The sequence below is a fragment of the Trachinotus anak genome, unplaced genomic scaffold, assembly GCF_046630095.1.
Source record: "Trachinotus anak isolate AG129_WGS33_773 ecotype Australia unplaced genomic scaffold, CSIRO_AGI_Tana_v1 ptg000004l, whole genome shotgun sequence".
Taxonomy (NCBI): Eukaryota; Metazoa; Chordata; class Actinopteri; order Carangiformes; family Carangidae; genus Trachinotus; species Trachinotus anak.
In genome coordinates, this window is record NW_027273855.1 from 20,478,805 (window position 1) to 20,503,274 (window position 24,470).

At 41.6% G+C, this 24,470-nt stretch overlaps 1 protein-coding gene across 2 annotated transcripts in view; it reads right to left on the reverse strand.

The window, feature by feature from the left end:
• scube3 (signal peptide, CUB domain, EGF-like 3) overlaps positions 1-24,470 on the reverse strand; it is a 69,721-nt gene that overhangs the window by 12,385 nt on the left and 32,866 nt on the right. Inside the window, exons 5-9 of one of the 2 annotated variants that reach the window (XM_071476822.1) lie at positions 17,263-17,409; positions 15,739-15,855; positions 10,973-11,020; positions 6,253-6,369; positions 4,387-4,509 (exon numbers count right to left, since the gene is read on the reverse strand). In XM_071476822.1, the coding sequence (XP_071332923.1) occupies positions 4,387-4,509; positions 6,253-6,369; positions 10,973-11,020; positions 15,739-15,855; positions 17,263-17,409 (552 nt within the window). The remainder of the gene's footprint in view (positions 1-4,386; positions 4,510-6,252; positions 6,370-10,972; positions 11,021-15,738; positions 15,856-17,262; positions 17,410-24,470) is intronic. The other variant, XM_071476823.1, reaches the window with a different exon arrangement.

Sequence of the window (24,470 nt, forward strand, 5' to 3'; positions counted from 1 at the left end):
AATGGGTCAAATCACACGTCACAACAACAACAACAACAACAACAACAACAACAAAAGCATCTCCTGAAAAGAAGACGTCTTCCGTTTGCTGCTTGGTATAGTGGTTGACCTTCTGCAGTCACACAGTTTTCCATTTTGATGCACTAAAATGAACTTTTGAAAGTATTTTTGAAATAATAAAGGGCCGCAGCAGGAGTGAAAGTCTGCTCCTCACCTGATAATAGGAGCTGACGGTTCGTTTTTTTTCTCCCTTCACAGAATCACTTTCCCTTCTCTCCTCTTAACCATACTATAAATGATGCAGGATTGTTGGAAACTCCACAATCTGACTTCTCACTCTTTTATTCTGAGACCATTTTTATATCATGCATTGAAAAATAATTTTAAAAACAACAATCATTGTATTAATTAGATAAATTTGTTGGTAGTGTGAATGCAGATAAGAAGAAAACCTGTTTTGAGTCTCCGGTCCCTCTGACCCTGTCAGCCTCGTCACACCTGCAGATCCACATTGCAACAGCTCCATCCCGCCTGTCAGTGGCCTGTCTTATCTTTTCGAGCTTCTCTGCTCTCTTACATGTGCATCCTGATAAGTTGCTTAAATGGCATGGGCTCAAAGTCCATTGATACATGAAGCTACAGGAGATGGATGACATTTGGTTTTATCGCGATCAAAGTTTCCTTTAATGTCAGTAATAATCTGTGTCAAGCCCAGGCAACACATGCTGGGAGAAAATGGGGATGTGCTACAACTGTGCTAGATGTCTAATTGGCTAATTTAAAAAAAAAAAAAAGGTTCTGAGGATTTTCCCAGGAATATCATGCTTTCATCCACTACAGCTGAAGCTCCTCTGGGTTATGAGGCAGCGCCAGCCACCATCAAACAGATGACACAGGTATTTCACAGCAATTACAGGAGTTCAGTCAAATAATGGGTTACCTTGAAGATACCAAGAAGACAGACTGATAAATGTCTGCACAAATCTTGCATGCCCATATTCATACTAGGGATAATCCTTCATAGACAGTGCAGCTAAACTCCTCAGTAAAGACAGTAAAGACAGTCATTGAGGTTAATGCTTGGCAAAGCAACAAAAAAGATGAAAAAGTGCTGAGATTGAAAGCTTATTAAGCGATCAGTTTACAAAAGAGTGCACAAGCTTTGGAGGGGATCCACAAGTGGATGTTTAAAAGTTTGAAAAACCTCAGAATGTTTCATTGACGCACACAACTACACCTCATCCAGACCAATAGATCCCCTCTTACAAAAAAAAAAAAAAAAAAAATCAACACATAAAATCATCTTGAAATGTCTGAACCTGATGCACTGGTTCAATACAGAGAGGTCAAAAGTGACCACAAAAAAAATAAAAAAAAAACATAAAATGCACAACATTAACAGGAGCAAACTCTTACAGCCGGTGCTATTTGTCCCCAATGTTGCCCCCAGGAGATTCTCAGCAGGAATCGAGAGCAGCCTGAGCTGGCACATGCTGTACAAGGAACTGCAAAAGCGATCGCTTTCTGCAAATTATGTATAAACTATACTCGGTGCACTTTTAAGTTTAAGTTTAAGACTCTCTGGGAATTAGGCGTGGTGGCCGAGTTTATCCTCAAAAAATGTTGCACTAAGTGACGCCAGAAGTTGATCTGCAACTTATCATTATATCGTTTTCTGTTGCACCACGCTGCAGAGTGGATGTGTGAAGACATCTGGGACTCCTACAACCCTTATTTACCAAGCATCTAAGGTGAAGTATGCAGTGGGTAGGCAGGACTGCATCATGAGGTGATGTACGTGCTAGGGACGATGGAAAGATTAAGTGAGAACAGTCATATTGCTGCCTACCACTGCCTAAAGACTGAAAGACTAAGATGGAAATCACAAATCAGAGTTTCCATCAATTATTTAATCTTTTCTCTCTCTCAGTTCATCACTTTAATCTCCACCCAAAATAAAAATCTAGGGAGGTAAATGAGGTTGACTGAAATTAAGAAAAGGTCACTGTTGTTTATACAGAACAGATAAGAGCCTTATCATAGATGTTCCCTCAGAAGAAAACATGAGGTCTGATGCACATCTCCCTGAGTGCCCTCATATGGATTAGGAGTGAGAAGGAGATGAGAAGGAGACTTTGGAGGGTGTTGATGGTGGAGGAATGCTGACAGGGGCTCAGCAGACATGTCCCATCCTGATTTATGGGCCATGGTCCACTGACAGCAGGGAAACACCATGACTGTTTAAACCAAGATAAACCCAGAGTTCAGTTTACACATCTCAACACCTCATGGAGACAGCGAACATCTCTTTAAGTGTCACACCACCAACAACCAGCATCTGTTAATAAAACTACAGTACGATGGTTGTGCAATTACCGCAGGTGCACTTAATCTTCTTCATCTGCCTGTCCTGGATTTATGCTCCTAAGTGAGATGCAATATGGGGTTATTATATTTTGTTTTGTTGATATAAAACCTATGAAATACACAGTTATGTCTGAGAAAATGAAAATATATTACACAGATTTTACACATGAAAGTGTAAGTTGTATAATGTCCTCTGTGGCTCTGCAGTCACACCAAGGAAATAACCCTGATAATGTCATGCTGATGTCATCAGGGTTATATGAAATTGGGCTGGGAGAATTCAATTAATAAAGAGAAATTCTGGGTTATAAAGATATGGGCATTTACCAGACAGTGAGGGTCATATAAAAGACACTATCCAAAATCAAAATCATTAAATTTAAAAACATAAATTATAAACACTATAAATAAACAATATACTTAGAGATAAATAGAAAATTAAAAAATTAATTAATTTAAATTAAGGGTTATTACATGGAAGCTCTATTAATTTACACAGTTTTACACATCTCCACTGTTCTTTTGCAGATTTTCAAATTTGAAACATTTCAGGGATTTACAATACAACCAGAATTTGTTGTAAAAAGTATTAACTGAATTAAATGAATTTTTTATTTTTTTTACTACTCAGACGCATGCTGTTGATCTTTAATATCATGGTTTTTCGCCTTGTTGTTTGTAAATTCATTGTTACATAATGGAAAATCAGTGTTTTTTTGAGTTTGCCTTATACTAGGAATTAAAAGTCAGGATATTTCAGTTTCTGCTGCTTTGATTTTTTTGTCTGCCTTGTCTGTCTCTTGTGATTCTCCCAACTTCATGAAAGTGAAATACTAAATCCCAGGATCACCACTTTAATTACAGATTTGCATACTAACATCAACCATAAAAACACCAGGAATCACAGGAGCAGCAACACCAATCAGCAGAGTTTTATTAAGATAAAGTTCAACCTCTACTGAGAGGCATTCTGCTCTTATTTTACCCGACTCTCATTCCATAGGTGAGAAAAATGACAGGAATGAGAGGAAAGGATAAGGAGCAGACAGGTGACTCAGTGGTGTAGAGTATGTGAGCCTGGCAGCACCTCACTCAAAAGGAGGTGAGCTTTATCACAGCCCTTCTCTCCAGACAAAACACACAACGCCAAACAAGGACAACACTGTTCCAAAGTTGCCCCTGTGCACCCAAACACCACATGGCTGAGTTGCTTAAGGCATAGTGCCACAGAAAACAAGCTGTGATTTACATTCCCACATGCACACAGCAGATTTTGTCAGTTATCTACGTTAATTTAGCAAAATAAACTTTGAATTGTTTGGCTCAAAATACTGAGAAAAACGCATCTCAGCAAGAATAGACTCAAAGTGACAAGAAAGTGGTTGCAAAGCACAGTGACATAGTAATGTTTTCATTGACCACATAGGATGTTTGTGTATTGTGTACAGAGTGGTGTAATTCAGTTCAGCGATTCAAAACCCATCGCATGACATTGATGTGTAGCACGCTGGATATTGACTGACCACATCAATAAAGAAAAGAGAATAAAAAAATAGCATGTCATCTGTTTTTCCACCCGGGGGGAGACTGAGCTCGGCTCCGCAGTTCTAGTCTGCTGGTCTTCTTTCACCAGATGTTTCTGTAGTGGCTTGATTCTTTCAAAAACCAGAGGTTTTAGAGTCGGGAGCTTTAATTCCTCACACCTGTGTTCGGCCATGGCAAAGTCTTTATTTGTTCTGCAGCTAGTCCCCCCAGCTCCTGCTGAGTGATGGCTGCCACCAAATATAACAGACAAACAAGCCAGAGAGGCCTGGTATAGCTTCTCCGCAGTCCAGTGGGGAGCATATTTTTGTGCCACTAGGAAGACATTTTTGGTTTTCCATTCTGTATTAAAATCCATACTCTGCTTTAAGGGGGCTCTGCCTAACAGAAGGTGCTCAGGGTTGTGCTTTGAGGTAGTAATCCACAGAAAAATTAGCTTTATTTAGGAGGCAAAACATCGTCTGATGTGCTACCTACCTTGACAAGTTCTCTCATTGGTCAGCAGCTTGTAGCCTTTCTTGCAGCTGCACTCAAAGCTGCCCACTGTGTTTCGACACACATGATCACACCCCCCATTGTTCAGACGGCACTCGTCAATGTCTGTGAACAGAGAATCATCAAGAAGAATGGACACAACAAATTAGACACCACAAATAAAAACAGGAGAGAGAAATGAAACTGGAACCTGCAGTACTTTTTTGTCGAGTTGAAGTCGAGTTAAACATTTATACATCACCTTGGGTATAGAGAACTTGTAAGCAAACAGCTGCCTGTTCACACGTCCAGCAGATACAGAGCAACATTAGCATTAATTTGTACTCATGTTTTTGGTCAATTGTCCTTTCAGCTCTGTTTTTGGTCTCCACCAACTCCTGAGGGAAGTACCTGGCTCTTTAGCTGCGAAATGCTCCAGCTAGTTGCCAACTTTGGTGCTGTGATGGCAGCGTAAAGTCAGCACAAAACCACAAAAATCAATTGAAACGCTGCATAGGACTGAGGGGAGCTGCTGACCTGAGGGATAATTCTCTGAGAGCAACCCTAAAGTAGTCTTTTTATCCATTGTTAATTGTTAAATACTGATTATAGCACCTTTAACAAAAGTTCAGAAAAACTTGTTAAATCTGAACAGAGAGACGGAAGAATAAGAACAAAGACAGTTGGGCTAATAGTGCAGAATAATCCAAAATAGGACGATTACGTGTTTGGCTGTCCTGGAGTGACAGTCTCTCAGAAACTGGAAATGGGATTTCCTTACTGGACCTCAAAAGGGCAAAAAATCAGCTTGCGTGTAACTGTAATGGGCTGCAGCTCTCACATAATAAAGCCTCATAGCAGTAAGACCTCTAAATCATCATTGTCCATCTCCTTCCGATTACTGCGCTCTTTACTTCTGTAGCCAGTACCCAATCGGTATATCATATGTTCATCCCTGCATTTGATGGTGCTCTGCTTTGGTAGGTTTGGAAGCAGATCTAATTAAGTCTGAATCATCGTCACAAATGAGGCATCTGTCTCTTGCGGGAGTCTTCATCATCTGGTTGAAATAAATGCATCAGAAATGGAATAAAATAATCCCTTCCTTTCCATCTTTGTCTCAGCTCTTCAGAAGTGTCTGGCCTGAAGCGAGCCGCTGTCGTCTGGTGCCAGTACTGCCAGGATTTGTTTTCCTCTTCTCTCCTCTTAAACCAAACCAATATAGGCCAATACACTTTTATCAGAGCTGTTAGTGTAACATTACGAGCTGTAGAAAGCACACAGATTTCTATTCCAGCTCTTCTGAAGACAGATTGTCCTCAATCTCTCCAAAGTCATCCACTCCATGAATGTCAGCAGTGTCTTTTTTTCCCCAGTCACCTAATATAATTCTCAGCAAAGTTTGGAATTATTTTTATGAGTCATAATATAAAAAAAAACTTGCTGTAGACAGTTGAATATACAGGTTTACTTGAGTTGAGGATTCTCTGCCAACACTAAGAAAGGAAGAAGATGGCGATGCGGTGGAAAAACTGTCAAGAAAACCAGCGGCATAACAAAATTATTACTCAGATTATGCTGCTGAAAAGCAGAAAGTAGGGTGAGATTGGTGGAACTGACACTGGATAGTGCTTGTGGGTTCAAAACAATGATCATGTACTCTATAAAGAGAAAATCAAACTAAAAGGTTGGCGAAGAGGCTCATATGGAGGGTGGCAACAGCATAAATTCTTGATAATAATACTTGCGAGCTCCAATTGAAGAAAGAAGCTCCAGGGTGCCTGGCAACACAACAAGCCAGAGATAAATCTGGTGACAGCTGAACACGTGCAGGTTGAACGCTGCCTGGAACCGTGGGTGATGCTTTACCTTTGCAGGTCTTGCGGTCCGGCTGCAGAGTGAAGCCAACAGGACAGCTGCAGCGGACTCCTGTCACTGAATCATGACATGTGCTATCACAGCCGCCATTGTTCACTGCACAGGTCTCTGCAGGGAAACAAGCACTCACAGTCAGACAAACCCCTGGAAAAATATGCTGTAGATGCTGTCTTGACCTAGTTATTTCTCCCCGCTGAAACAGCTTACATGCATACTGGTATAATAGTAAAAATTAGAAGACACACTATTATATACAGCATTCCTTTTTTGTGTCAAACAGGAGACAAAAATAAGAAGCACAGCAGGATTTCAGGTGTTCAGTGGTAGTGAGGAATAAAGATAGAAAAGAGAGTAATAAATGCAGCAGCTGAATGAGATTAACGGTGAGGGAACAGAATAATGACAGGAGACAGAAATATTATAACACAGCCAAATATAGCGCTTTACTACTATGTTTTCTCTATGTGTGTGTAAAAGCACGTACAGTAAGTGTGTGCATGTTTGCTTCTCTTTGGTCAAGGTGAATTACAACCTCCAAAAGTCCTCAGTACTGTAGGACATCTGTCTCCCCTCCATCATGAGGGTACAGGTTTGACTTCCAGACAGATGCAGACAAAAACCACCACTTTTTCCTGGTTTTGACAAAACCTTCCAGGCATTTTGGGGATAAAAAAGCAATTTCAGCTACCTGGCCCCTGTGTTGGCTCAACTGATTTGAAAAAAGGGAGGTAGTCAGTTCAGATAGGATGGCGGAGGTCTCTTCTCTAGACAGTGACAAATTTCACAGAGACTTTCATTTTAAGCAACAGCACAGGAGAAATTCATTCTCATATAAGAGAGAACGATGTCTGCCCTAATAGATTTGCCAGCTTTATAGAACAAATTACACATTTAAGAACAAAAAAACTAATAAAAAAAAAACAAAAAAAACTATTTGTGTCCTGAAACAATCACTTTAACTTGCTGTAAGGCAAATGGTCATCCGCCCAGTTCCTCACTTGTGTCTAATGGGTGGCAGCTCGTCTAAAAAGGAGCCAGCACAGTTGGGTTAGCCTAAGACCTCACACTGGCAAGGAGATAGCAGCTCACACGTGGCACTAAAGAGGAAATTCAGCTGCACTATTTTTTTTTTTTTTTTTTTTTAAAAGAGAGAGCGAGGATCCCTTTGGGGAAACACCTAATCCCCTTCACTTAAATCTAAAACTGCACTGCCTGCAGCAGCCATAATGAAACTTTCTAAAGCTCTTTCCCTCAAATAAAAAAACTCAGCTGTAGATTGGAATTATGTATCAAAGGAAAACAGGTGCTTACAGTGATGTAACGTAATGTTTCATAGCTGTTTCATAGACAACAGCTCCAAACAGTTCAGTGTGTGTTGTTGCTACAGGCTGAACGTGGGATAAATTTCGAGCAAATATAAACACACAGGCTTTAAATAAAAAAAATAAATAACTGAGTCGACATCATAAATGTTGCTACGAAGGTCATCTTAGCTTGGATGACAGTCAGCAGTATTTGTGACCTCCAGTAACAGACTTGTGGTTGTCGATACAGTGTATCTGTGTTTGTATATGTTGGTGATTGATGATGATTTGTGCGACAATTTTCCTGGATAACCTAAGTCATTTTGTTTTTCTTTCTTTCGCTGATGCTCCAGCACTTTACAAAGACCTTTTCTTTAAAAGTCAGCCTCCATTTAAATGACCAAATGTTTTCAGGCTGACATGATGCTTTGGCACTGGTTGTCGTGTTTCAAGGGACACAGATTCAAATTTTCACTGGTATTAGGATGATTGTGCTATATTTTCTTTCAAAAGTTGGACACCAAACACATCCTTGCAAGATTTTCTACACTCAAGATGGATCAATCTGCTTACAGAGCAGTACTGAACGGGGGGTTCAGTGAGTTAATACCTCAGTCCCAACCCAGGCTTGACAGTATGGCACTGTGGGTTCACATAATTGCAAAGTGTGAGCAGAGACAGTTGGCAGACGAGACGATAAGACAGTGTCAGGACATGCCTCCAAACCACTTAGTCAGGCAGCCATCTCACCAAACTGTAATGATCATGTATTAAGAGAGCAAAGAAATATTTCTGACATTATGGTTTGTGAAGACAGGGGAGAGACACACGCTCTGGTATGTGTGTGGGTTTGTGTGTTTTGGATGCACACCAGCCACATCTACAGTGCACCAGGTCGGGCTCTGCAATTACAGTAACGGTGGGCAGACTTTTGTAAATATTCTCCAGTGTGATGTGCAGGGTGTTGGGTCTAATGCTAAGCCTGTACAGTATATGTTTCAAACAGAGAGGTTCAGACAGTGTACATCATCATTTTACAGAAGCCACAGGATTTAAAGCTGCACCGCGTCTTGACTTACTTCAGATCTGTTGACAAGCAACCTCGGTGCAACTTGTCAGCAGCCATTTATGATGACCGCAAACGAAATACGTCAGAGGGTGAGAGGACAGAATTCACACGAAGGCACAAGACAACATTTCCCTGAGTGTTGGTCACTGAGAATAAATCACGTTAGTGAAAAAGATCGTTTTTTGGGGGATTTTTTTTTGAAGAGAAAATGCTGTGTTTCCTTGACCAAACAGCAAACATGCAGCTGGAGTAAAGTTACACAGAAGGTGCAGGGGTTATTAGACAAAAACCTGACTAAAGCTCTGAGGTGAATGCTCTCTCAATAACATGCACCACACAATAAGACATTTAAAACCATGGAGAATAGTCTGCTAATGTTCTCACACACTGGTTTCAGCAGGGTACAGTAACACAGGAAATCAGGAGACAAACCCGATACAACAGGAGGCAAAATATGCCTCTCGCTCTTAATGTTTCTATTTCTTAGAAGAAAAAAAAACAGAAACTAGGGCACAAAACCCTGAAATAGGTCAGACTTTTATATTGTTGCATGTGGGGAACTCAGTGTTCATGTAGATACAGTTGTAACAACAAGTTACTTAAAAACACTATTGTTTTTGCTTCTTACCTTGAACAGGCTACTCCTCTGAGAACAAGCCTCCTCCCTCAGTTTCTTACATGGTATAATTAACTCGTAAATCTCTTTGATGTATCAAGGTTTGATACATCCACACAGATTTATGAGTTTATTTTTCCTGGCATCTTTGCCATAGCTATTAAAACAAAGCTCATCCTGATAATTGGGCTGAACTGCATTAGTGATATAATCAAATGCAAAGTTTCAATACTCGCCCCCCACCCCCCACATCTGCTCCATTGTTCATTTTACTGCAAATGTAGTGAAACAAATTACTTTTGGCAACAAAACAGAAAAATAAACTGGACTGGAATGACATCGATTTATTTCCTGCAACTGATTATTTTCACCATTTTAGGGCACAAGATTACAAGTGTATGAAAGAACAAGTTGAGAGGGATTCTGTGTTTTATCTTTTGTATGAACTGCTGCTGAATCATGGACACATTATTGGCTTCCTCACCAAAGTTAATAGTCCATGATGATGGAGTTTAGGAACACTGTGGCCGAGTGTTTGAAACAGTGCAAGCTTCATTTCGCTCATTTCACTTGTATCAAAACACAAATAAAACCAAAGCCTTTGGTCTGCCTCTCAAAAACCATCACAGTTAAATTGACAGTATGATGGGCTTTTGACATCATACATATTCAGCAGATCAATCACACTACAGTGGTGGAAAAACTGGTGAGATCCTTTGCTTAAGTAAAAAACAAGTGGATTCAAGTTAAAATTTTTCATCATACTCCTGTATATTATTATCAACCAAATGCTTTCTAAAGCATCAAAAGTAAAAGTGCCTGGTCTGTATAAAAACAGCCCCTGTAACTGATCTATTAATATATATGATAGGATTATATTATTAATACTGTTGCATCAGTGTTTAAGCAGCATTTGCTGTTGTAGTGATGAAAGGTTGCAACCCTGGGGGTCAGGCCCCTCCAAAAGGTCACATGATAAATCTGAGGGGATGTGAGATGATTAATGGGTTAGGGTAAAAAATGATTTTATATTTTTGGTAAAATAATGAATCATTTTGCTTCTCTGAGCCTGAATCAGTTATTTAAATGAAACCATTGGAGAGGTTCAGAAGGGAAATGTCTCTTTGGTGGAGCAGCTCCAAATACACACTGCTTAATTGTAAGGTGTCAAAACGTTGGGAACCATGGATTTAATCTTTGATAATATATTGTGTTTTATAAGTTTATCATAGGTTTTTTTTTTAATAGCAAAATCTTAATCTGAAAAGTATCTCATGTGAGGTAATTACCTCTGCATTTTAGTAGAGTAGAAGAATAGAATAGTCTCAAATATTGCTACCTCAAAAATGTACTGAAGTACAGTATTTGAGTAAATGTACTTGTATTTTGGGAAATGACTTTGACAAATTAGATCTTGTCAATATTAGATACAGTATATCTCTATCCCTTTATATAATGCTGATAATGCTGCTCAGGGGCTCCCTGTATGCAGCTGTGTTTTGAAAAGGTGTGGTTTGACACAGGCAGTGGTTGTTATTGAGAGGGCATTCACAGAAGGAAGAGGAAGGTAGGGGGTAGAGGGGGGGGATCAGAGGTCAAGGGTCAGAAGGATGATGCCCCTGTGGGAAGGGGAAGGCCGTGATCAGTGTCTGCTAGGTTAGCTTCCTCTACTCCCCACACCCACAGACCCCAGAGAGAGGAGTCAGAGGAACACATATTTACCATTGGGGAACAGCTGTGGGGCTGCCGGGGACTGGACACTCCTCTCCCCTGCATGCACGCGCACACCCACACACACGCACACAGTGTAAAAACACCACTTTAGTTCTCCATACACTTGAACCACGCAGCATTCGCATGTTATGTAAATCATGAGCATGTGACAAGAACTAATCTGACCTTGCTCCAACCCATGATATTTTGCATGAATTATGAGCATGACTTCTGGTTTTTCCTTTCACTGAAGCAGCGTCAGTGGGAGTTTGTTGTACACCACTGGTGTCTTTCCATGGGATAATGTGATCATGCCTCTGCCTTCTACTACTGAGGGCTGGAAGCACGGCCTGAAGAAGTGGCTTTGACCATATACAGTAGCATATTTCGCTACTTTATTGATTCTGTTGCAACTGACAGTGCATCGATGAACAATCTGAAAAGCTCAGAGGCTTATCAGTACTCCTCTAGCAAAAAAGTTGGACTCGTTTTATTGAGTGAATTTTATTGAACGGGAATAATCCCTTTTCATTTTCAGTTGTTCAAGCCACAACTGTAGTTTAGCTTGACTGTCGGTGCAGCCACTAACACCACAACTTGTCCGTGAACTAAAATTTAAACAAACGATAAGCTAACTTAGTTTGTTACTGCTATCCCATGCCACTTGTTCAGGTTGTCCTCCTATTGCTCAGTAGTACACAGCAGAGCTATGATCCCATCATCCCATTTATTGTGTGACAGGTTGTGTTCCAACATCATTTATCTCCCAAAAAGCCTCAAGAAAAAAAAAGAAGTCATCTGTAGTATACTGCTCCCTCACAGACACAGGCTCAGTGACAAGAATAACTTGAAGTTGAGCCCATAATTCATGCAAGGTATCATGAGGCTAAGAGTAAGGTGGATAGCATCAATGTGAGGCAATCATCTCTCCTGAATGAAACACATTAACGTCCATTTATGCGCACAGGAGGTGATAATATAATGACATGAGAGAATGACATTATGTTTTTGCAAAAAAAAAAAAACAAAAAAAAAAAACACCCTCTCACTGGTAACAACTGAGCAAACAGCAGTGATTATTTTTCAAATGCTAACAACAAACTGATGATGACAGATCCTCATCTTAAATGAAGAGGGTGACATTTCAAGGCAAAAGTGTTACCTCTCGACATGCAGCCATGCAAACAAAGATCCCACACGGTGCAGACAAAGTACAGTGCTGTTGTTTGTATGTGAGATGAGGCTTTCGCTAGTTAGTATGAGCACTGCGAGCCTGGACAGACAGAGTGAGCGGTGGTTAGTGCTGCAAGCTGAGAGACAGGGGCAGACAGATTCATGTCTGTGCTTTATGATATTGTTTATGGTCAGATCCTTTCAGAGCTGATGTTGTTAGGATGTTATATCAACTATCTACACGCTGTCTGTGGCCCAGACAGTAATTTAATTTATAATTTGTAATTTATGTGTCACTTAAAACTATTGCAGAAAGCAATAGTTTCTTTTTGTTTTTTCAAACTGTAATTTATATCAGATTGTGACTTTTAATTGAAAGGCTTTGAATTCAAAAAATTCTACAAACCAGATTTTCCCAGTGAGCCCACTGGATATATATCTAGCTTTACCTTCACACTCTACCACAGGCACACATTTAGTATGTAGATCATGTACATGCACCCAGGATGAAGCTGGGGTGATGGATTTGGATATAAAAGCACATTGACAAAATCTGATGGTCTTTAAAATTGCAGCAAGAACTTTCTTGTTTATGCGTCCATCCTGCACAATTTCAGTTTCAAAATAAAATTCACTTTCAAACATTGAAATTCACGCATATGCTCACTGGTCCACAGACCAGAGCTCTTTTGGGGTGCCAGATGAGGAGGTACATGTGGATACTCAACACCACAAAGCATGCACAGTTTACACCGACTGCCAACATGTCCCAGTCCCAGCATGCAGCATCCAGAGACAATGATTCACAGCAGTTAGAGGACAGGGAGCACTGGGAGATAACTCTGAATACACCAGCGTGAATGCAGAGACCACCCGAAATGAGAGCAGTGTGTTTATGTTATGGGCATATGCATGTAGACTACATGTGTTTACATGCATGTGATGCATGCATACTGGATATGTATTGTATGTTTGTGTGGTTGTTTGTATAGCTTTCTGTTTGTACTATAAAATGCATCCCTTGCTCTCTGTCTGTGTGTGTGTGTGTGTGTGTGTGTGTGTGTGTGTGCCTAGCCTAGTGTGGCCAACTCTTCAGATGATTGAACTCCTGAGCATGTCGGCATCTGCCTGCTATTTGTGAATGTTTATGATTTGCTGTGCTAACAGCATGAATGCTTCCACATGATGGCTTCTCCTTCCTGATATCTTAACTGACTTGATACACAGACATTATATACAAAAATGAACCTGATATTTTTTTAGGACTGTTTAAATCAAAAATCTGACTTTTAAAGTTTGAGTGGGTAATTGAACAAATATCTCAGACAATGTGTGTAAGTTTGAGAGAGAGACCAGTCTATGTGTGCCATCCTGACATTAACATTCTCACCTACAGTTTGCACAGTATCAACACAGGTGAAATAGGAAGGATAAAGAAGCAACACTTCCAACCAGAGCAGCGTATGGTGTATTATTACAAAATGCATGAACAAGCCCGCATGAGGAGACACCACAAAATGAATGAAAATGCTGCAGAATGCATATGAAACACCCCACAAGATGAATTGAACAGTGAAGCTACAGCATACTGAAAGAGCCCGCCAGAGTAATGACAAAGCCACTGACAAGCCAAAAGCTGTTTTGTAATCATGTGCTATGTTCCTTTTGGAAGAGGTATGCAGCGACTCAATGAATCATAAAGGTTTCTAAATCAATAGTGAGGCTTAACAGAAAGGTATTTTCACTTTGTCTGGTTGCTATGGATACCCTCCACACTCTATACATCGGTACTATTTCCGATTACGGTGGCTCAGGGGTTATAATCACTACGTTCTATACAGACAGCACGTAAAACTACAACAACCCCAGCAAGCCATTTTCATCTTGTTTGTGGCATTTAAGACTATTTCAGACTTAATTCAGGATTATAATATGATTTCTTAGCTCCAAGGGAGAGTATTTGTTTTAAGCCTTGGAATAAATAAAGATTTCTTACTTCAAAGCAGAGGTAGTGGTTTCATTTTGTAACAGGTCATATCTATCAAAAGAAATATTTTTTTTCTACAGGGTTAAGCTTGTTCTGGTGCAGCAACTTGAAATATCTGTGTAAACCTATGCAGCCCTCCCCTCCCCACAGGGGCATCATCCCATGCAGCTTTTGAAGTGTTAGCTACATAAAAACAACAGTTTTCCGCAGACATTGCTTTTGAATAGTTTTTTTTTTTTTAATTAAATGGTGGGAACCCCTCAGAGTTACAGTCCTAGTGCACAGTAGTGGTGCCTTACTGAAGGTCTTCCAATGTTCTTGTCACTCACGCTGCCATCAGTGGTTCATTTGGCAGCTTGTTTGTTTTATTAAGGTTTTATTAGCTAATAGGGTGTCTGGGAGATGGAGCGCCCCATGTTGACTGCAGAGCAGCCCCCCCCCTCCCTTCACCACTGTAACCCCAGACTCTGTGGGGGAAATCAGAGATTTTAACTGGCTGACTACTTCCTAATCTGGCACACCAAATGTACATTTGCTCTGCCTTGAGAATAAGACGGGCTAAGACATATAATTTGGATGCGGTCAACTTTGTGGCGTCCCCCTGGCCTAGCAGGGTACGGCAATAATGACAGGTTGGCTGACCAGACCTTGACATAGGTCTGGCTCTCATCAGGGCTGTGGTAATAAAGGGGATCCAGAAACACTGAGCTAATCAGCCACTGCCCAAACCAAACTCTCAAAGTTAACAGCCACCAAAACCAAGCGACCGCCTCACCCGTCTGCTCTGCAGGCGTAGCTTCTAATTCTATTACTATGTTTGTCTTCCTGACAATGAAAATATGTACTACCCAACTCACTGAAGTTTGCATTGCAAACCCAGCTTTATAACACTGCACAGTACTGGCTAAATTGGTTTAAATGGGTTTGTGCTGTAAATAGAAACTACTAATGACACTATTAATGGTGGATAAATTAAAGGGCTGCAATTCTGCATAGCTAAACGCAATCCGTACACATTTACTGAGACCTGTGCATCGACCCCCTCCGAGCCTCCAGGTCTCATTTGATGGAAAACTGCCCTTCAGAGCAATTCAATATGCCCGAGTAGCTGAATGATTTTTACTCAACTTAAGTCAACTGAGGCAAACACTGATAAATGCCATTGGAAGGTTAGGGCAGGTGTGTGAGTTAATCCCCAATGGGAAGCAGTGGAGGAATTGACCCGAGGGCTAATAGAAGGTGTGCATCTGACTGCATGTAGCTGACTGAGAAACAGGGAAAGGGAGAGCTGTTGCACCAAGAGGAGGAGGAAGAAAAGCCAAAGCAGATGTAGTGACTGAGAGGTTACTGGAGCAGCAGCAGCAGCAGAGGGGAAAGCACAGTGGGTGGTAGCCTTTTGTCCTTGTATGTCACAGATCAAGAGAAAAGGCTCAGGCGTACAGCTACTGTAACGAGGCCTGTTTTTCAACTTGCATTTTTATCACTACAAACCTCATTTCAGAGTTAATTAAATTTGCTGTTGGAAATCTGGTGCTGAGTTAATCATTTCACGTCTACATTCAAAAGCCATTTTATTTCTTGCCCTTGCTGGTGGTATCGGGGTGAGATGACTCACCTACACAAGTCTTTCCATCGCTGTGGAGGACGAACTTCATGTGGCACGAACACTTGGGCCCGTGATCTGTCTCCTCGCAGATGTGCTGGCAACCCCCATTACCATAGTTACACGTCACTATCAAAGGACACATAAATAATATAAACTGTACATGCAGCAAAATAATAACACTTTTGAGAGTACTTCTTGTGCATTTATGCCTTTTATTTGAAAGTGGGCAGCAGAGAGATGACAGGAAATGGGTACAGAGAGAGGCTAGAGAGATAACTATCAAAGGTGACCAGCTGGAATCTGAAGATAATACACACTCTTTTTGTGGGTCGTCGGCTCTGTGACGTAAACACTGCAGGCTCAATTCAGACAATTCAGTCGTCCTTCAGAGGGCTTCAATGAGACATAGTGTCCATTTGAGTTCCTCAATTGATTGGATTAACCCAATCACAACTCTGCGTCAACACCTAATCAATATGGAGAAGACATGCTGAACACTGCCTCAGATTACTGTAGATTCACACCAGTGTCAGCGAAATTATTGTTTAGACTTAAAAACTGTTCAAAACAATTAGACCTCCAGACATTTTCATTGCTTATTAAACATTGTGTGCAACAGGTCTTGGATTAAGGTTAATCTGTGAACCATAATATAAAGAAGGGCATGCCATGATATTAACCACCTCAAGTAGTGAATCTATGTTACATTAATCAATGTCACGGCTTTAATTATGCATTACTCCCTATGATAAATCTTTTTATCCTTGTGAATGAAGAATCATACTGCAGTTACGGAGGACTTGAGGGGTCATATCTTTAAACTCTCCAACAGTCGATGAGGTGGCCTTGAGCAAGAGGCTGAATCTACTCACTCATTGTAAGTCACTCTGAAGAGTGCAATTTCTGGTCTAAGTCTGCATGTTCATGTGTGAGTCTTTGCAATCCTTTAAGTGCAAATACATTGATATGCTGGCGGGCGAGGGAAGCATTAACCTTGGCACTTTAAACACACCTGTGATGACAGAGTGAAAAAGAGCACGAGCCTTCCACCGCCATCCTGTCTGCACCCTACCATCCCAGCGCCTTTTGCCCTTTTCCTGGGCTGTCACAGAAAAACTATAGAATAACACTTCTCCAATCCTTATCCAAACACAGACAAATCCCCCATCAGCCCTGGCCCCAGCTCTGACAGGATGATCTCCGTTGCACAGCAACAGGAAGTGTGCGCTGTCCATCAGAGCAGTCCCCTTCGAGTAACCTCCACACTTGCCCTGGTTGTGTAAATGATCGCTTCTTATTTGATAAACATGTTTTTCTTTAAGAGGACTTTTCAGAAGATTAGTCACGGCTTAGTAATGTAACGTAAATGTCAGTAGCCTACTTCAAATCTGTTGGAAGGCATTTATGGAATGAGTGTAATTATCCATCATCGGCAGGTTTCCAACCCCAATCACCTTTTCATGAGGAACCTATAAATCCTCCCTCTGTGTATTTGTGTGTGTGTGTACTGTCCTTGAGGTTGAGGTGACTTACATTTGCAGTCCTTCATGTTACGGGTGAGCTGGAATCCAGGTCGGCACTCGCAGGAGATGCCACCCTTCTGTGTTTCCCTGCAGATGTGTGCACAGCCATGATTCTTGTCCATGCAGGTGGGTCCCTCCTTTGTGCCCTCTCCTTGCACTGTGAAGGAAACAGCGAGAACAGGAGAGAGAGTTTATCTCATGCCTGCCGCAAAGTTTACTGAAGCTTTTCTTGAAAAAAAAAAACACAAAGAGTAAAGTAAAGAGTTGGGTTTTAAATTAGATATTACAGAGCTGGCAGGAGGAGTAAAAATGCCTGTCATGCATTCTGACCCTCAGTCACATACATGCCTACTGCTGGTGACTGACATGCCCGGTACCCCTTTACAAAGATTCAAGCACTTGTTGGAACATGTTCGCTCATTTCAGCCTATAAAAAAGAGGCTGCCTGCAGAAAGGATAAAACTCCCAGCAGGAGCTGATCCTGTAGATTTTAATTGAGGTAATCCCCCATAAAGAAAAGAAAACACTGAAAAAAAATTAACTCCTTGTTTAAATTCTCCCTGCTGAGACTGAGGTTAAGAGGGATTGCACTGAAAGAGGGATGTCTTTTCTTGAGTCATCAAGAAATTCTGCAAGAATGTGATTCTAGGTGTTGCTGAAAAAAATCAATTATTCAAAACTTTACTAAACATGGCTCAGAAAGATGCATAATTCCTGTGGTGTATAAATGCTTGATGAAGAGGTACAACAACCTCCCAGCATGCATTTGACTCGAGACCCTCGTGTCATGAATTATAACACAAACGGACGCAGTGCTCCCTCTGCCTTGCTCTGTACTGTAATAATCCTGCTGCCTCCATGGAGGGAGACTGATATTTGACTTATTCATTGTGAAACCCTGCCACTGCTACAGATGCAGTGACAAACCCCAGCTCTCCGGCTCATTAAAAACCAAACAGATCTCTTTTCCTTCTCTTCTGGTGAACAGGGAGGCAATGTGCAAGAAGACATCTCCATTAATGTCTCATTAAATCTGCGATCGCACTGAAGGGTGCTTGGAGGTCTAACTTTCTTAATTAGCCAACTTTTTGGCTATAAATTTAAGAATCTGCATATGTGTTTGGAAGTGTCAGCACCTAATAAAGCTCATCTATCCTCGTGCTTGCTTCTTCTCTAAAGTCCAGATGTAGTGTACCAGTCTTGACAACTGTGTGCTGTCATACAGTTTCTATGTAGTTGCCTCGAGGGCTACACTGAGAAACAATTTCAGCTTGACAGAAACAAGTTTTTACATCATTCTATCCTTAATTACTTTTTTTTGTATTTTAACTCCTGCCACCATAATCTCCGTTAATTATGCCCTCTTGTTTTCCACATGTTTTGCCAAAAACTCAACCTGCCGTTGTATGTATTTCCACTCATGGCTGATGTCAGGAATCTATTTTGAGTGTCTTTATACTTCAAGGAGCTGATGCGAGTGTGACAGACAATTCTGACCTCTTGGTTAATTAAATACTTTCCATCACTTTCACAAGTGTCACAAGGTCATACAATCTTCTCTCACTTCCCCTGCCTGAGCTGTTGCCGCTCTGAGCCATCAGACACTAACTGCAGCAGCAGCTGCCTTCCCTGCAACACAAATGCTGGGCTGGCGCTTCAGCTCTGAAGGTGAAAGGAAAAAGGCAAGGCGCAGCTGAGTGAAGTGACCATGAATGAGCATCAACAGAGCAGCTGCTTTAAAGTGCTGCAAATTTCACAGCGAGCCACGTGGATATTCAAATAGGATGTGGAATTCAGTGGTGCCTTTTTTCTTTGTCTTTCTGAGGCCAGCACAAGAAACAGACATCTATGAATGTAACAGAGGATTGAATTTCTAACTACATAACCCCAATGGACTAAAGATTACTTACGAAAGTTGTATTATGCATCCCAGAACTCACTGCACTCCACCTTCATTTTTATACAGCCCCTCTAGCTGAATGCTACAGACCCATCCATCAATAACATGTCGAGCTGGGGCCAGAACCTGGGCCTTCATCTCTCTGAGGACCAATAAAAGCCCAAGTGTTGACACAATGGCCCTTTTCTCCAGGCCCAGCCCAGCTATCATCCACTGCGTGCAGTTCCCTCTAACTGGCTGCCAAAGGCCTTCAGTTTTTATCATTACTAAATGGTGGGAAGCAGAAAGAAAAACATCCATTCATAAGGAGGTGGAGAAAAAAAAAACAAGATCATATATGCCACGATCCACTAGAGCAATCTGCTGACCCATAAAACATAACTCTATATGTAGAAACTAATAAAAACTATCACAGACCACTTTATAGGCAGAGAGCTGGACAGGAAATAGAGTCCGAAGACTTGGGATTGAGAAGGAGTCATTTCAAATAGCTACCGAGGGATGAACTGGATATAGGTTTTCACACAGCTCCACGTGGACGGTCGTCATCAAAACTACTGCACTTGTGGTAAAAAGGGAAAAGTGCAATTTACCAAGAAAACAATTGGGAGTGTTCCCTCTGTGAAGCAGCCACAACTTTATCCTCCCAGGACAGGTCGTGACCTCTGTGCACAACACTAAAAGGTGAAGTCAATAAATCTTGTACACTGTAGCTAATGGTATGTGTGTTAACATAATAGAATAGATTGATTTTGGGGAAATATGATGAGTTAGATTAGAAGAATGCCAATCTGATGTCTGTGCACTGAACATGAAGCCACAACAAGCAGCCAGTTAGCTTAGCTTGGCATGAAGACTGGAAACAGAGGAGAATGAGCTTTGATTGACAGTGGCCAAACAACCAAATCACCATCATCAGGTTTCAAATGTTGCTGAATCCTGATTGGTGTGAGGAAGTATGTGTCACCACCTTTGTCTAACTGAGCCCTGCCCATTTAAAATCAGAGAAAGGAACACAGAGAAAAAAGAAAAGAAATGATGGAAATATCTCATGTGAAATGACAAAAACTGTTCTAAGTTTGGCAGAAAACAGTGTGTTCATGTTGGACCCCCTTCACTCATAGTAAGAAGCTGATTGGGCCTTTAAGAATATGGCACAGGGGCAGATACACTTCCAGTGCTTACTTTTCCTATTCTTACCTAAAGAAACAACAGCATGATCCTCTGGGGATAAAGTGACCGCTGTAAGTTGTTTCCTCAATCTCTCGAAGCAGAATCAATTTGTTGTGTCTGTCTCTGAGTCAGTGGAACTTCAACTTAATATGTGGGATCAGCCTCAGTGCCTGCAGGACATGGCATTAAGTGCAGGTCACATTGCACTGAAAAGCAGCAGGTCAGGACAACAGAAAAAAAACAAAGGAACATAAGGATTTACTGATGATGGTAACTCCTGTGGGCAGGTTAGTCTAAATGGATAGCTTCATGGAGAGACTGATTGGAGCTGAAATCACTATTTAAGGCAGCGGCTTGTAATTTCAAACCCAAAGATTGCAAGCCACGAATGCACAGGTTGTTTCTCCAGCTCTCTAAAAAACAGACCAGCTCTTACTACACTGCAAAAATCTCCTGAAAACATACTATGTTCGGACACAGTAAAACAGTTGTATAAGAAATGATTCTCCTAGACCACCTGTTGTGCGCAGGAGCTACCGGCTGTAAGACTTCACTCTGTATTTTTGGTTGGCAGGTTTTACCTCAAACAGTAAACTTTCAATAGTGGGGTATAGGTTTTAACATGACAGGAGGAACTGTGCAAAAGAAGAAAAGTTAACATGGGTGCTCCGGCTAAGATGCCGACGCCTGTGATCCTCAAACAAAAGATCCACGGAGGCCACAAGTTCTTCACCACAGCGCTTTGAGCTCTCTTAAACCTGAGAACCATGAAGTGGAGAGACTGAAACAATGGGGCTGAAGTAGTGCAAGGCATGCCAAGGGTTTATAGTCTGTTCTGAGTGCTTGGGGCAGTGAAAAGAGGGCTCATGGTCCAGGCTGAGATGCTGTCATACGTCTCGGAGGGGAGACAGTCCCCTCTTTGCTTGACGCTGGCTGGAGAACATTAAGCAGCTAGCTAGTGCCGGTTGGTTACAAACTGAAAAGAAGGGGCCTAAGCATGGAGCCACCACACTATTAAAGCAACATTCCTTCCTCTTAGATAATGGGCCCTTAAAAGTTTTAATAGGAGGATAAAAATGTCAGCGCATGGAAAGGAGAATGGGAAAGGAGCTGAACCGGATTGGGTTGGGCTGAGCTGCAACGCAGATGGTCAGGCAGAGCAACGGGGCAGCCAGCCGGTCAAGGGAGTAACTCTTCCCCGCCAACTCCCAAGTGCTACTGTTTGGTCTGTTGTGTGAGCACTGATTTTCTCCAGCTCCCGGAGGCCTTGTTGAGGCTGCTCATTTCACTCCTTTTTTTCAGAGAGGAGCCAGTGAAAGCATAAACAACCAGAGAATGGAAAAGACAGCACAGAGCAATCTGGACAGATACATGTCACAGCAAAAGTGCTTAATGTACCACTTTTATTAGTTTATTGTGCTGAAACAAGCCACAAACATTGATGTGCCGTGTTCCATCCAAACTCTACCTGGGATACAGTTAAAGTGATACACTTTAAGTCTGCACTTGACAAGAATACAGTGGATATGCCCATGAAAGGCTCTTATGTAGTGGCAATGGTATACAAATTTGTGCATTGTGGACACTGTGTGTGTGCGGGCATGTATGCATACTTGCATTAATGTATATATTAATGTCTGCATTGACACAGGTTTATTTCCATAATGTATTATGCATGTTGCATGCGCATTGCTAAACATCTGCCCATCTGTGTCACCGACAGTCGTACAGCACCTGCTGGGCACATTGCCACTCTCCCCTTCACTCCTCCTCTTATTCTATCAAGGTCACCTCACTGTGCAGTCCCAAAGGAAGCAGGCATCCTCCTCCCAACAGAACAGACAACACAGCAACAGCAGAGCACATCCAGGCTGCAAGCTTTCTTTAATATAGAGATACAAAAGATAGGAGATAGAGTATGTTATTACAGAGCCGCATTCTTTCCAAAATCAAAAGGGAGAGGCGACTGAAGAAGGCGTCTGTCTCTGCAGAAGTCAGTCTGGCCCTCTGGTTAAAGCCATAACAGCCAAGTGTTAGTGGAAAAACCCCACTGGCACTCAGGCAGTCCGCAGCAGCATGCTGGGCTGGCCAGCTTAGAGATGGCCTTCAACAAACCCATGAGCAAAAGGGATGCCCATCTCAAATGAGGTACGGAGAATTCAGTGGCAAGGCAGCCAACATTTGCTAAAGCCCAAGCCACTGATGTATATTTGTTTAAGGGTGGGAGTGGGGGGGTGGGGGGGTGGGGGCATGGGGCCTGTGAAAGTCTGGACGAAGAGGGAAGATGAGGGGAGATGAAGTAGGAAAGAGACAGAGGAAGAAAGAAGAGGACAGACGAGGGGTGGACAGAGAAAGACAAGAGGGACATGAACGTGTCCTGTATGTCTTCGTCTCTGCTGCTGGACGTGCAGGAGAGACTTAATAGGTAGCAATGGAAGCACGAGGCGTTCCTTTCGCTCTGCTTCCCTAGAATAGGAAAAGAGCCTGGTTATACGGTTGGGCTGCAGAGCAATGGAGCAGCGACTTCTGCACTTGTAAAAACAGTTCTGTGGCCAATGCACAGACAGGCAGGCAGGCAGGCCTGCTGAGACCCACCAAGGGGAACATGTAAGAACCAGGTCAGCTCCTGCACAGTGGGAAAACCACACAGCACAGGACAAGAACATGCATACAAACACAAATAGTTATATATTTGACTCTGCAATATTAAACACTGAATCATTGGAATGATGGAAACTGGCCCTTGAGCAGTGCATGACTTCATGAAACTAAAATGTGTAACAGTCTGCTAAATGGATATTACACTGTAAGAAAGTAGGTTATTTTATCCATTCGTGATAAGGGGAAAAAAACAACAACAATAAAACAGGGTTCAGTGACCCTGCGCCTGATTTCATACAGAAGGAATGTCATGGCTACACAGCAAAACTAACTGAGATTGTGATGCGGCCATTTATTATGGATTTGATCACATTTATTGGAAAATTCCTTGCACTGCTGCAGCTCTAGCCGGCATCCTGATGTCGATGCGCCACGGTCCACATCTAAATGTCATAACAGAACGTGTCTGAATGTGCCTCCAGCAGGATTAAGTTGAAAATTATTGAGTTGTGTGTGTGTGCGAGTCTGTGTGTGTATATGATTATGTCCATCATGTCCACTGTGTTCAGCTGAATTTGAGAAAGCGAGATTGAAAGAGACAGAGAAGATATTAGCTGTACAAGGGGTAACAACCCCTAAGGGAGGCTAATGAAAGTTGTAAACACAGGAAGAGGTTTTCATTGACAAAGTAAACATTTCCTGGAAAGACAAGGCCTACTATACTGAAAAGAGCTCCACTTACATCCTCAGCCAGGTGGCTGATAAAGGCCAATTTTTAGAGGAAGATGTTACATTACTTTATTCTTTCTAATATGGCAAAGTTAATGGGAAATATAAGTGAAATGATTTGAACATCAATTTGAACATATTGTGGTGTAATGGCCCTCACTCAACTGGAACTGCTACTAATGATTATCTTTTATTGACCAGTTTCTCAATGACACATTCAGGTAGCTTGTTTTGTTCAACCAACGGCCCCAAAGTCACAGATATTCAGTTAATGAATATACATGAGGAAGAAAATCTGCAAATCCTCACATTTGAGAAGCTGAAAACAGAGTGATTGATTGATTTTCAAGATTATCCATAGTTGCTGATTAACTTTCTCTTGATTGACTGATAGATTAATCATTTTCACTCCACACTGAGCACTCCAGCACTGATGCTTGTTCCCCTTTAATCCTATTCAATAAAATAATGTAAGATGTATTTTGCATGATAAACTTGCTTCTATCTCGACTCCTTTACCTAATTTACATTTGCTGGTTTGTGATTGTGCGCTCTGGAGACTTGAGTGCAGTGGTCTATAAACAGATTTATGCCAGCAGTGAAAGGTGATAGTGAGGCCTCAGGGCTCATGTAATCAAAGTTTTCCCTGCAATGAGACTGTTATGTAATCAACAGACCAGTGTGAACTTTCAGACTCCTTGCTTATATCCACAGCTTTCCTTATAATGCCACACAACACTTGTACCATATTGACTGGCAGATATGACGGGAGGCCTGATCCAGGTGACTCAACTTCTCATTAAAAGTTCCATCTT